This window comes from Patagioenas fasciata, chromosome 15 (assembly GCF_037038585.1).
Source record: "Patagioenas fasciata isolate bPatFas1 chromosome 15, bPatFas1.hap1, whole genome shotgun sequence".
NCBI classification, from domain to species: domain Eukaryota; kingdom Metazoa; phylum Chordata; class Aves; order Columbiformes; family Columbidae; genus Patagioenas; species Patagioenas fasciata.
The window spans coordinates 10,914,979-10,928,760 of NC_092534.1; the positions used below are offsets into that span (position 1 = coordinate 10,914,979).

Here is a 13,782-nt window from a genome sequence, read left to right on the forward strand (position 1 = left end):
CTGATGTTAACCCGTGCAATCCCACCCGCTCCCCGGTGACGCTGTCCCAGCTGTGCGCAGCTGTCCCCGACCCCACTCAGGGCTTTTTCCCTCTTCCCACAGACACACTGCCCCACTCAGAGCCGCCGGGAGTGACGCAGCCAGGATGAACGAAGCGACACAGCGACTGGGTGTTTGAAGTGATCTGTGTTTGTACCAGACTCCTGGCAGAGGGGTTTCCCTGCTCCCCGGGCACCCGCAGCTCCCCTCGCTGCTGCTGGGACGTCATGGTCACTGCACTGCGCTACACCCACGGTGCCACCAGAACTGTGACACTGCCGGGTGTCACAGCATGCTGCAGCCGCCAACACGTTGTGTCACTGCCAGGTGTCACAGCACGCTGCAACCCAACACACCGTCCTTCCAGGGCTGGCAGAGGCGCAGAGGTGAGCCCAGGTCACAGGGACGCTTCCGCAGGCAAGAGGATAAAGTTGTCAAATCTAAGGAGTGTTAACAGTGCTGAGCATTTGAGATCTTCAGTGGCGACTTGGTTTTAGACCCTGGCAGAGGCCACCTTAACAGAGACAATAAGAGTTTTAATTAAGGCAGAAGGATAGACTCAGCCTGCTAAAAGGAAAAACAGGCCAAGAAACACATAACTGTGCAGCCACATGTCCCTCCATGCATCACACCCACATTGCTCCAGTGATTGTGGGGCAGCATCACTCAGGTTTTCCAGCTGCTGCCCCGCTCCCACTCACAAACTCTCCCTGCTCAGCCTGGGAGCCACCGGTCCGTCCTCTGGGACACACAGCTCCATGCTGCCCAACTGCGGCCACCAAACCAGTGACCCTGGTGAAACTATGTGGTGTTGAAACTTTGCAGTGACACCATGGCAACACAGCACACACAGCCACTCCTCACCAAACACAGCCAGCTGGCAGGACAATGTCGTGCTCCCAAGTGGCAGCACAAACACCGAAACATCGGACCTGCAGGAAACCTTGCAGAAATCCCCAAACTTGGGGATTGTGACAGGGGAGGGCTCTTACAGCCCCTCACCACAACTGGCTCGCGCAAGAGCTGGTCAGATCCTGGTCAGCAGGACTAAGTGTTTTGGGAAGGTGGAATCAATGAGGAGGCAGCCTGTGGTACAAACACAAAGAACATTCAACACTTTTTCATGTAGGTAGAAAAAGTGGCAAGATTGGGCCTTTCAGAGGGACAGCCCCGATCCCACGGGGATGGCAGCAGGAACACAGCTCCATCTGCGCCTCCACCGCTCCCACTCCAGGAACACAGCTGCCGCTCAGCCGGCACTTCTAGCCTGTACTGGACGAGGTTCTCACTTCAGCACAAAGAACAGAAGCAAAGATGTTCTGTGTCAGAGCCACTACAAAACAACACCCCTGGAATCACTTGCGGGGAAAGTCATCAGCCCAGAGGAAGAAAGAAGCAGCTGTTTCACACTGTACTTCACTTTTTTAATGCACTGACACAGAACAAGGGGCTGCAGCTCAGGCATGGCAGGAACCTCGCTCTACTCTGAAGTTTGATTTGAAGAGTCACAACCTTGAGTCACTTGAACAACCGAAGAGGCTTTAATTTATGTACAGTAAAAATACAAACAAACCAGTTGGGGTTTTACATTTGATTATCAGCAGCTACTACACGCTTTAGTACTCATACAGCTGTTTGCTATGTAAGGTGTGTCAGTATTACATAGAGCAGCTGAAGGCTCCAGCACTGCTAATCTCATAGCCATTCACCTACTACGTCACTAAATACATGTCCTGGCCCCCAGCTGCTACACTACAACATGCAGGAACCCCAGTTTTAAGAGCTGGAGAAGGACAACGCTCAGTTTTAATATCACACAGCTGGAGCAGGCAGATCCACCTGCAGCCAGCTGTCTGTACGGAGTCAGGTACACATGAGTGTCGGCCATCTCCAAGGTTCAGAGCTGCTCCCAGCGAGAATTATTCCTGCTCTATTACATACCCAAAATGAAATGTTCACTCTTTTCTCCTTCTTAAGTTTTACAACGCAGACAAGCAACAAAGAGCTTTCTGCAAATATACATACCGGGTAATAAGTGGGGACAAATGCAGCATTCTCTGACCCATCTCTGGTTTCTGCTTTTAATTACTCCCTTTCTGCTGCAGTGAATTCTGTGAGCGACATGCAATCCTGTTCCCAAAGGCCTTTGGCTTTTTAAGGTCTGCGATATTCAGGAGGGAGCACATGCACCAGCCACGAGCATCCTCACCCTGCGTGACAGGCGGGAGCGCAGGACTGATGTCTGTGTCAGAGCTGCAGCTCAGCAGTGTCCTGCTGGGCCAGGCACAGAGCGGCGTGTCAGCCAGGAGCGCCAGAGCCAGGCCCAGGACCATCAACAATACCCTGTCCTGACTGGGGAGAATCTCGGGCCACAGGGAAGAAAGCAAGAGGCCACTGCCTCAACACAGGCCACAGAGCAGCAAGTGTTTGTCCAGAGGGAAGCAGCAGGTATAATGAACCCTGGTGAGTAACTGCCCGTAACAAACACACGCCACACAGCACTTTGTTCTGGGATGGAGATTGCTTCTAGTGAACGGAAACCCACCTGCTTTGGGTTAGGGACAGAACTGACATGAAAGACAGGCGGAGGCTGCAGAGCGTGCGCTGTCAACTCTGCCTCGTTCCCCAGCTGCAACGAGGAAACGTGCCCTAAACGGAGTTCTATCAGCTCTCCTAGCGCCAGAACATTTAATGGCACAACTCAGACAACATGGAGTGAATTACATTCAAATGAGCACACAAAGTTTAAATGACGTGACACAGCAGCTTTGACGAGGGATGGCTTGGCCAGGTGTTAGTGTGGGGAATGTGCGCAGAGCCGAACCCTGCGCCACTGAACGTCCCTCTCCCTGCCCAGCGCATCCTGCTGCTTTCACCGCTCCAGAATGTGGGAAACGGGCTACTAGACCTGAGTGAGTGGCAGGAACTTCTGGTAATAGCTCTTTGTAACGTCGATCATGAGCTCCTGGGTGCATTCTGGGAGTTCCCCAGAGAAGAGTCCTGGAAGAAAAGAGTATAACCATCAATGCTCTGGCAGGGAAAAGCAGAAATAAGCTTGTATTCAACATTCAAAGCAGTGACTTGGATTAAATTGTCAGTAAATACAAACAGAACAGCAAAAGGCTCTTCTCATGCAGAGCAATATAGCAGAATCGCTCCCGTAAAACACTAAATGCCAAGAGGCAACTTTGCTATAGCAACCTCATTTTAAAATAAGAATATCAATGTTATTCACAATTCTGTGCAAGGGAAGTAAGCTGGAGCATACCTGGGCAGCCCGAGAAGACTGTGAAAGGTGGGACGACTGTTTCGGGAGGTAGCACGGTGTTGTCTAAGATTTTGCAGCAGTCTTTCAAAACGCATCTACGACCCTAAAACAGAGATTACATAAATTTTATACTGATAATACTGTATGCTTTTGGTTACTGCTGATAAGTTACCTAAATTTCAACAAGTTTAACTGTTCAAAACGCATTCTGTGCAAGGAATCATGGGAATAAATCTTTACCCTGACCGAATGCTCTTCCCAACAGAATTCACTTTCTTTCTTTTTTGCACACATGCGCAGGCAGCTGCACATTAACACATGTCAAAGTGCAAACTGGAACCTCAAAACTGAGTTACACAGTAACCCAGCAAGGCCTTCTCTAACTCAGCAGACAGTAACCTTGACTATTCTCTGTTATTTGCACAGAAGCACAATTCCACTGGCAAGAGGTGGAAAGGCTGTGCTTCCTGGACAGTTCCCACTGGCCACGAGATTGTTGGGAGTCGCTATCCACAAACCAGCAAAACTAAAAGCAGCACTTTCTGTGCAGAGGGAAAAGGAGGAGAAAGGAACAGCAGGGATGAGCGTGCTTGCTCCAGCCAGTCAGTGCAGATACCTTTCCAGCGTTGCTACAAAGCCTTCAGAGTTCCCAAAAGTTTAAAGAAAAGAGTGAGAACCAGCACTTACAATGACGCAGTTCTTGCCTATGTGGACGTAGGAGCCGATCTGGGCTGCATTGACAACACAGTCCTCCTCTATGAAGACGTGATCCCCGATGTGGAGAGGGAAAAATGCCACCCTGTGATGGGAGAGGGATTCGTTCCAGTGTACAATGTACAGACTGATCTGCAGCACCGTCACACCCCCAAACACACTGCAGAGTCTCGCACCCCAGCTGCGGTACCAGGGGCAAAGCTGACACTAAAGAAAATTAAACAGCAACTGAGGAAGATTTAACAGCCTCTGGACTTCCTACGGAAAATTAAACAGTCACCAGTTTTTTCTCATCTTCTGCTACAGGGTGGCCCAAGTGAGCAACAGGAAGATGTTGTGAACAAAGAACAAGTGAAAACATGTTCTTCACTTGGCTGTTCTAATATACCCCAGCCTCTCCACACTGTGTCTGACATGAACTCTGACCCTCAAGGAAAAGCCAAAAGTTTGAGGGAAAGGCAGGTTTAGAGGGACATATTTCAGCAAATTGCTGTTCAAGGAGCACAGCCCTCTGCATACAGACCCCAGCCAAGCCGATACACTCTTTAGGTATATGCATTTTAACGTCAATCTCCCTAAAGGAAAGGACCTCTCACCCTTTACTGAACTTCTTGAAGGGTGGCCTAATGACGCTGCGGCTTTTCACCACGCAGTGCCGTCCCACCCGCACGTTTGCCAGGTCACCGCGGATGATGCAGTCGTTCATAACTATTGTCTGGAGAAGAAAACAAAGAGAAATAAACGAGCTCGGGTTTCTCCCCGTGTTACCAGCTGTCATGCAGACCCCTGCAGGGCTCGGGCTGCTCCAGCAGCATGCTGCGGGGCGGCCCCGGGCCCTGCAGCCGCTCCCGCCGCCTACCTTGCCGTTGAGGACGATGTTCTGGCTGCCGCACAGCACGGACTGCCGGCTCACCTTGTTGCCGGACGCCTGCGGGGAGAGAGAAGGGCTGGGTCACTGCGGCCGCCTGCCAGACCCCGCCACCGCCCCTCAGCCGCCCCCCGTGCCTCCGGTCCCCCCCGCACCGTCTCGATGTACTCGGACTTGTTGTACAGCATCTCGCTCAGCTCCATGGCGCCGCCACTTCCGCACAGCCACGCCTGGCTTCCATCACGTCACTTCCTCCCGCCAGACAGTGCTTCCGCCGCGGCCTATGGAGGCCCGGTTGCCATGGACACGCGCTTCCCGCGGGAGGCGGCCATGGAGGGACCGGCGGCCGTGGCGGGGGAGGCGGCGGCCGGCGGGGCGCTCAGCGGTGTGGAGAAGGAGAAGGTGCGGGGGAGGGAGAGAGCGAGGTCCCGGGCAGCGGGCGCGGCGGTGCCAGCCCGGTGCGTTGTGTCTTGCAGCTGCGGGAGAAGCTGGCGCTGCTGCGGCGGGAGTACAGCGAGACCGTGAGCCGGCTGCGGGTGAGCGGGCCGGGCCGGGTCGGGGCTGGACGGGCGGTGCCCGTGCCCCGGTCCCAGCCCTGCCCGGTGTTGTGTCCGCAGCGGGCGCGGCGAGCGGAGCGGGCCCGGAGCCATGGCCGGGGCGCGGCGGCGGGAGGCGACCGGCGGGAGCGGAGCCCCGCAGGTAGGAGGCGGCCGGCGGCCCGGAGGCCCCGCCAGCTGTCGTGTGCTCCCCCTTGCCCTCGCCTGGGGGTCCCGGCCCGGCCGCCATCGCCCTTAGGAGCACCCACGGCCCGTCCGGCCGAGCCGGGACAGAGCCCAGCGCTGCCTGTCCCCGCTGTGCCCATCCCCTGTCCCCGCACACCCCCCCTTGCCCGCGCTGCCACTCCTTGCTTTGCAATAACATCTCTGCTTCCTTCTTGCCAGCTCTGCGTTGCGTTCTGATCCTGCTCCTTCCGAAGGCATCTGATTATACTGTGTGGTATTTTTCTTGGACAGGACTTTGCTGGGAGTACTTTACACGTGTGACATTTTTTCCCACAGGTTCTAGTGATAACATATCTCCTAGTGCTGACAAACATGGAACCTCTCAGTTACAGACCAAAACCTGCTCTGATCCTGACACAGAAAAGAAAACCTCTGCCACATTTAAACAGGTTCCTGGATTCTTCACTAAAGAGCTCAGCCCGCAGGACGGTTCGCAGGCAGGAAGCACACGGGGCAGCCAGGAACACCTGTGCTGTGGGACTGCTGGGCTTGCCCCCGAGGAGAAAAAACCTCAGACCTCCAGAAGCTTGATGAAGCTGAGGAGACGGACGAAGGTTCTGGCATCAGATAAAAGGGAATCGGTGCGTGATGTGCATCTGAACAACACCGGTGAGATGGTGAAAAACCAAATTACCAGTACCAAGGAGCTTCAGTCACCAGTTTTCAGGCGAAGCAGTCTGTCAAACACTGAGGAAGGTGCTCAAAGAGCATCCAGACCAGCACTTGTGCAGAGAGCAGAAAACGGTTTTGCTCCTTCCGATGCAGCAGTAGGAGCTGTGCAAGACACTTGTGAGGACTTTGTCCCTCCAGGAGCACCCGAGCTGTCCCCATGTGCGCCGGGGGACAGCAGCAATGTCTGGCAGCCTGAGTTCCCGGGGACTGTGGCCTTGTGTTGTAACCAGGAGCCTGCACAGTCATGTTCGGAGAACAGCGACTCCGTTTTACTGGATACCAGTGACGATGGAGGAAAAGACTCCTCCAGTGTAACAGAACAAACGCACAGTGAGAGTATGTGTGGAGATCAGGAAGAATTACGTAGGCTCTTGGATTTCATGTCAGAACATGAAGTATTACCTGCTGACAGAAATAACAGTATAACTATCAACAGCAAAAGCCATGAAGGAAATCAAAGTGACACTAAGAGCTTAAATCCCTTTCCTACAGTTCTGGGCAATATTGAACAGCTGTCGGAAAATCAGCTTGAAATTCAGTCAAAAGTTTCTCATCCAGAGGAGGTGGCAGCTCCCGAAAGCACGCTGAACTCTTGCACAGTGGTTGAAGGGCTTCTCTTTCCCGTTGAGTACTATGTCAGGACAACTCGACGCATGTCTAACTGCCAGAGGAAGGTGGACCTTGATGCTGTAATTCTCAGCCAGCTGGGCAAAAGCAAGAAAAGTCAGCGAAGTAAGTGCAAGCAAAAAGATGCAAATTCAGATCAGCCCTCCCAAGAAAGAGCTGAAAATGATATGGAGTCAGAGATCGTGCCATTCCCTTTTCTTGGTGCAGAAAATGATCCAGCAAATTCGAGCAGTCCTCAGAAATCTCTTCCCTTGTCCAGTGGCAGCAGCACTTCACGGGGATCGATTTCTCAAAACAGTGTCACCAGCACAGATCGAGGTCAGAGACGATTGCAGAGAAAACAAAAGGGAAGAAGGAAGTCAACCTGCAAACCCCCTGTGCATCAAGTGTCGCAGGAACTGAGGGAGAGTTTGGATGTCACAGCACCGAGGGAAGGCAGTCTGCCGTCCAGTGAGTGCCAGAGCGAAAAGGAAAACTGTGAAAAATCATCTTCAGCTGAGAGAGGGTTGTTTGCTGCTGCAGCTTGTGGATCTGGAGAGACAGAAGTGATGGGTGCTGTGCAGCCAGCAGGTGCTGACCCTGCTGCAGGAAGCCAAGTGCTTGGCAAATGCTGGAATTCTGATTTAGAACAGGTTCAAAATCCACTTCAGAACAGTGATTCTCAGAACCCAGGGAATGAAACTTTTGCCGGCCATACAGGAGAGCCAGCAACCAACTTGGGTGTGTGTCGGGCTGATAAATGTCCAGTGGAGCACGTCAAGAATCGGGATGTGCAAGGAGCCTGCGGGGCTGAGCTGCTGCTAGAGATTAACGTCCCTCTGCGGCGCTCACTGCGTTCCTCTGCGAGACAGGGAGCCAGTCGAGTCCCAAAAGGTACTTAATCAGTATCAACATCAACATTAATTGGGATGAGAGATTCTGAAAAGGCAGGTTGCTGGTTATTTTATGATGTAATGTTCTCTCTTGTTGTGTTTGTCTAGGTGAAAGCAAAGGAGGACGGAGCTGTTCAGTGGGCTCAGAGGGTCCTGCTGCTCTCAGATTCCCTGCTGTGGCCCCCAGTACTTGCGGCTCTCTCTTCTCCTTCCGCAGTCTACAGTGGCTGCTCCCCAGGCTGGGGATCAGCGACTTTCACTTACCGGATGAGGAATTTGGACTACTAAAACTTGAGAAATTAGAATCTTCCCCTGTAAATGACTTGGAGAATTTTGTTCCTAGTGTGTCTGGAGATGGTGCAGCTTCAGTACACACACAAGATGCACAAATGAATCCAGAAGAAAAAAGTCTCAGAAGTGATTCGATTTTGCCTTTTAAAACTGGATTGCCTCAGTTACCTCATTTCGAAAGCCCAGCTTCCAAGAAGGAACTTTCCACCCACGAATTGCTGTTTACTCCCGTGGGGACTGTCTTAGCTGCTGCTCCCACCCAGCCTGACTCTCAGATCTCGTCTGCTTTCCCGGTGGTGGGTGCAACCCCAGCCATGGTACCGTCAGGACGCAGTGACATCTTCCCCCTTTCGCCTTCTGTGCCCGCCTTGCAGGCGAGCCCGTGTTCCTCCCAATGCCTGGGTGATGGGGAAGGCAAAGGCTCTGCCATTCCCCTGTGCTCACACGTCCGTGATGCAGGATCTGCTAGAAAAGAGGAGGAACAAGGTACGACGTTTCCTTTAGAAGCTGAAAGAGGTCCTGATAATAAATCTGATGAGGCTATGGCCGTGGAGAAACATCAGCAGCCAGAGAGCAAACAGCAGAGACCCTGCAGAGCTTCCCCTGAACAGGTAACAAGCTGGCCAAGGGTACTAAACCAGAGGTTTTGTGGGCAAATCCCCTTTCCAGAGTCTCGCCTGATTTTATAGGAAAGACCTCTTTGCTGCTAGCTCTGCATGCTTTTAGCTGGCTCAGTAAATGTTTGTTTTTTATCTGTTGCCCCAGGTCTTCTGACCTCAAGAACAAATTCTTTAAAATCTTACTTGTTGAAATCAGAGATGTGTGTCTCAATGCTCATTGCAGGATGCTTGTTTGAACTGTATATATGAACAAAAAGTTTCTGGTGCCCACATTGCATTGATGTACCCTAAGGAAAATCTTCAGCTAGGATTTGATAAAGGAGATTAACTGACTCACATGCAGGGTGGGTACTGAGTGACTCATGTCTGAAGGCTGAGAGATGTGGTGTGGTGGTAAAAGACAATTTTCAGGTGAAATCAGGAAATAATCTGTCTGGTTATCTCTTGTTTTTCAAAGACAGGCAAGTACTAAAAGAGGTGCTGCTACCTGAGCTCTCCAGGAACCGCATGCAGAGTGCATTCACACTTCTGCCTCATTCTTGCAGGTGCTGAATGTAATTTCAAAGTTGAATTATCTTCATTCTTCTTTGTGCAGAAAAAAGGTGTAGCCGAAGAGTTGACTCCAGTACTGCTTGATGGCGTGAGAGAAGAGAGCTTGCAGCTTGTATCAAAGCTAAAGGTGGGATAACATTGAATAATTGTTTACTGAGTCAGTAGCAGCTCTTAATACCCAGTTTAACAAAAACGCCACAAAAAGTGCAGAATGGCAAGTTGAACAAAATAGATTGCTGTCTCATTTGATCAGGTCTGTCTTCGCTTTGTGGTAAACCATGCTGCAATTCTCAGCACACTGAATGTCAGTGGTTTTTCTCAACCTGAACCTCCAGGTCAGATAGATGTTTCTCAGCAGCCAACCATCACTGCTCTGTTTTGGGCAGGACTCGTGCAGCTGCTGCGCCGTGGATGTGGGCGCCGTGTGGTGGGAGGCGGCAGGCAGCAGGGAGCTGTGCGTGGTGACCGCGGGAGAGAGCGCCGTGTCCCTCTGGAGACCTCTGGCACCCGACCGCTGGGGAAAGGTCCATACATGGCAGCTTGGAGAGGTACAAACACAATCCTTATTTGGAGAATTTGGGGCAACTTTCTTGGCCCAGTGCCTCAGTTCCCAAGATAGAAGGAGCTTGCAGTCTTGGGTCCAAGGTCGGTTCTCCAGGTAGCATAAATTTTTCATTCCATCAGGCAGCAGAGGAGAATGTTTAGCGCTGCTGGTGGAAAAGGCCAGTAGCATGTATGGACTCGTGTTATCTGCTGGAATTTGATACTTCATGTACTGAATGATGGCTGCAGCCCCTGACTTGTGCTCCTTCCCCTCATGCTCCCTGGAGACACTGTTTTTTTCTCTTATACCAACAGGGTTTGTTAATCTAAGTGTACTTCTTTAGCTGGGTCTGAAAATTAGTTCTGCTTCCTATCATTTTACTTGGAACACTCTAGAAAATGGGAATGAAGTCAAAGAGACTTTGTAGGTGACACTGAATTCCTGTTTTGCTGTCCTAGATTCCTGTGATACAGATCGTTCCTCTGCCGGACACCTGTAATCTCGTGTGTATAGCATTGGGAGATTTGGAGATTGGAGAAATAAGGTGTTGTATATGTTTCTGGCTAGCACTTTGTACCCCAAATAGCTGCAGTTTAACTCTCTTCTTGTGTAGTGGCTGAAATTATCTCTTACTTATGTGTCAATTTATCAGTTGCTTTAACAGCTGGAAAATATGGAAGGGATTTCTAAAAGTCAACCAGAAGGACTTTCTTACTTGCCAGACTTGGTAGACTTTAAACAAATGCATATTTTTATACGCTGTGGCATGTTTGAGTTATGCTACCGTCTGTCATTAGGTGTGCTTTTCTCTTAATTTAGGCTCTTGCAAATATCTTCTGAGAATGACTCATTGAAGCAATCACTAGTAAAAACTGGAAATATAAAAGCTGTTCTTGGGCTAAAGGACAGGAGGCTGGTCAGCAGCAGCAGGACCATGCACGAGCAGCAAATGGAAATCACGTTGCTTTCGGAGACGGGAAGGTGAGTCTGCTTGTTTTGGGGGGGGTCTCGGTGTGGCAGGTGGAAGAAAAGTGGGGAAACTTCTAGATGTAGAAAAATGTGGGGTTCCTCTTCTCCCTGGAGGTATGCTGAGTACAGAGCATGCACTGATCCCACTGCCTGTTCTCACTTGCTGTCTGCTATTCAGGAGCAAGGGCGGATGGACTTTGATGCCCCCCGAAGAAACCGTTTTAGCTTTTGCTGAAGTAGAAGGAATGGGCGACGCCTTGGTCGGCACCACCACAGTGAACAGCATTGTTGTTTGGTCAGTGTTTCCTTTGCAGCTCAAGGATTTCTGCTGGCATACGCGGTGGCCGTCAGGGCTGGTGGCGGGTGGTGCACAGGGGTGTTGGTTGGCAGCTGATGTGCCTGTTAATGACCCTTGTCCAAGGGCCCACAGTCCAGCACCGTATTTTTTTTCAGCGGGTACCAGTGAACCAACCATGCTGCTGTAGTTCCACTTGCTTTTGAAGCATATTCATTGCATCTCTTCCTGTGGCCTCTTCTCTTAGTTTGGTTTATGCGGAACCAAAACTGCATCCGTCTTGCATAGTGAGGTAACTGTGATTAGAAAATAACCAATAGAGGATGGAAATGCAGTCAGAATTTGTATTTTCACCAACTGCAGGAATTTGAAGACGGGCCAGCTCCTGAAGAAGATGAACGTTGGTTATTCCTACCCAGCTTCCATCTGCCATCGAGCATATTCTGACTCTGTACGTATGTGAAATATGATGTGCGGTTTACGCATGGACTGCGCTGACTGTGGTGGGGACTTAAAGGGTGAGGGTTTCTAGAGTGGACTGAAATAGCAGCTCTGTTTAGATACACTGAAGGTGTTTTAAAGGAGAACAGGTTAACTAGGAGGAATAAGCCATGCCAGCTACCTTGAGCTCTTGGCTTTCTCCAGTGTATTAATGAAATGAGATGCTTGCTTCCCCCTGCGCTGCAATTCCAGATTGATTTGTGTAGTTTATCAAGGATTTCATTGTTTCCAGTGAGCATTAAACCTTTTGGGACAAGAACGTCTCGTCCAGTAGTGATGTTTTAGTCAGACTCTTCGGAGACTTCCTCAGAATATCTGTCTCAGCAGATTTTTTGCTGGCCTGTGGCTGCTCAGAGAGCCGCTGTTTCCAGCTCCGCTGGTTTGCATGGAAATCTTGTTAAATTTAAAAGTTCCTAGGCATAAAAATGAAGCCCAGAAATTTTACTTTAAATGTCACTTCACCCTACAGGAAGTTTAGCTTTTTCAGGTAGAAAGAGAAGTACATGAGTCCATTGGGTCACTGAGCTGTCATTGTGCTGTATTGCATCAGCCCTTATCAGTCAGCAGCTGCTTTGGTTTTTATCTAATTTGATAAGGAAAATAAACCGTTTCCTTTTATTCGGTAAAGTAATGCATCATTGTCTGTGGGGCTTTGATTATAGAGAGAATGTAGCAATTAATTTGTGGAAAATTCTTTGGGTTTTTTCCCCTCTCGCTGTTGTTTTTAGTGATGTATTTTTCCTCTGTGTACCAGGGCCTTCTGTTTGTTGTTTTAAGTCATCCACATGCCAAAGAGAGCGAGTCCTGTGGAAACCCTGCATTCCGTGTGGTCGCGTTCAACCCCAGAACAGCCCGGAGCACGGGGGTGATGTTCTCATCGCTCCCGCCCGGGCTCTCTGGAAGGCAAGTACCGCCGGGGACTCTGTGTCCTGGCTTTGTGACTCCTTCTCGGTGGTTCTGCGGGACAGTCGCTGCTGGCAAGGATCCATTTGCCATCTTGCTCATGACAAGAGGCCGCAGCCGTCACTGCCGTCACTGCCGTTTGTCCTGTTGCGGGCAGGGACAGGGGAGGGTGGTGGCCGTTTCCTGCTCGTTTCCTGTGCCAGCCTGTGCCCTGACCTGGGAGCTGCTGGTGTCACCACATGAGGGGCTCTGGGCACCAGAGCTCTGTGTCAGTTTTCTGCACGCTGGATGCTTTTGTCTTTCTCCCCCACAAAGTGATTGTGGAAGTGCTATAACTGGGTTCATCAGGCAAAATCCCCTGACGATATGTCAGCAAATGTGAGCTCTGAGCCTTCATGCTGTTAATGAGCACTTTGATGGGTTTATTTATGTTCAGCAGCTGTTTGCAGTCAGATGACCTTTTCCTTCCGAAGTCTTGCATTTTGAAGACTAAGCTCTTTAAGGCTCAGTCGCGCAGTGCGCTCACACCCATGGTCATGCTTCCTATGTGCACAGGCGTGAGCGAGCTTAGATCTTGGTTTAATGAACATTTTTCAAGTACGTACCAAGGCTGCGGAAGGGTTGTCTTGACATCCTTTGTTCTCGGGTGCACTGAAGAAACAGCATCTGACATTACCTGGCTTCCTACAGCTGGCTTAAGCTTTCGTATTAATTTTCTACATTTAAAACTAGCTCATTTCACAAAATGGTGTGACAGTGTTGACAAACAAGCTGCAACACCGTGACCTGTGTGTGTGCACCCTCAGGTATCTGGAGGGTGATGTGAAGGACGCTTCTGCTGCCGCTGTGCTGACGTCGGGCGCCATCGCGGTGTGGGACCTGCTGCTGGGACACTGCACGGCACTGCTGCCCCCAGGCCCCACAGGGAGCTGGGCCCTGGCCCGCTGGGCCACCAGCAGCACCTGCCTGCTGGCTGGGCAGCGGGATGGCACCGTCTGCCTCTACCAGTACCGGCAGCCTCAGCCAGGAGCAGCCTGACGGGGCTGGGGGTGAGGGCTCCATCACCAGCAGCTCCAGTGGAGCCTGTGGCTTCAGCTCAGGTGCGTCATGGCTGCCAGTAACGGGCTCTGCGGGGCTGCGCCTGTGCTCGGGTGGGAACCATCTGTGTGGGTGCTGCTGGGCGCGCTGTTGTGTGCAATAACATTAAACTGGTTTGCTTTGGAGTGACTCTGGTTTGCTCTGGAATGACTTTGTACCTGCTGCTG

General features: G+C 51.1%; 2 protein-coding genes across 2 annotated transcripts; one reads left to right on the forward strand and one right to left on the reverse strand.

Annotated features, from left to right (window-relative positions):
- Positions 1–167: 167 nt before the first annotated feature.
- DCTN5 (dynactin subunit 5) lies at positions 168–5,148 on the reverse strand. The gene is made up of 7 exons (XM_065850465.2): positions 5,045–5,148; positions 4,881–4,949; positions 4,618–4,736; positions 3,995–4,106; positions 3,308–3,410; positions 2,948–3,039; positions 168–553 (listed from the first exon to the last, which is right to left on the reverse strand). Exons 1-7 carry the CDS (start codon positions 5,090–5,092, stop codon positions 533–535), a joined length of 564 nt encoding a protein of 187 aa, XP_065706537.1. The 5' UTR covers positions 5,093–5,148; the 3' UTR covers positions 168–532.
- On the forward strand, positions 5,014–13,744 carry PALB2 (partner and localizer of BRCA2). Its single transcript, XM_065850464.2, has 13 exons — positions 5,014–5,291; positions 5,366–5,425; positions 5,507–5,588; positions 5,948–7,843; positions 7,951–8,744; positions 9,349–9,432; positions 9,692–9,853; positions 10,308–10,393; positions 10,669–10,830; positions 10,997–11,113; positions 11,477–11,564; positions 12,369–12,517; positions 13,324–13,744. The coding sequence occupies exons 1-13, from the start codon at positions 5,052–5,054 to the stop codon at positions 13,553–13,555; spliced, it is 4,152 nt and encodes a 1,383-aa protein (XP_065706536.2). The 5' UTR covers positions 5,014–5,051; the 3' UTR covers positions 13,556–13,744.
- Positions 13,745–13,782: the final 38 nt, after the last annotated feature.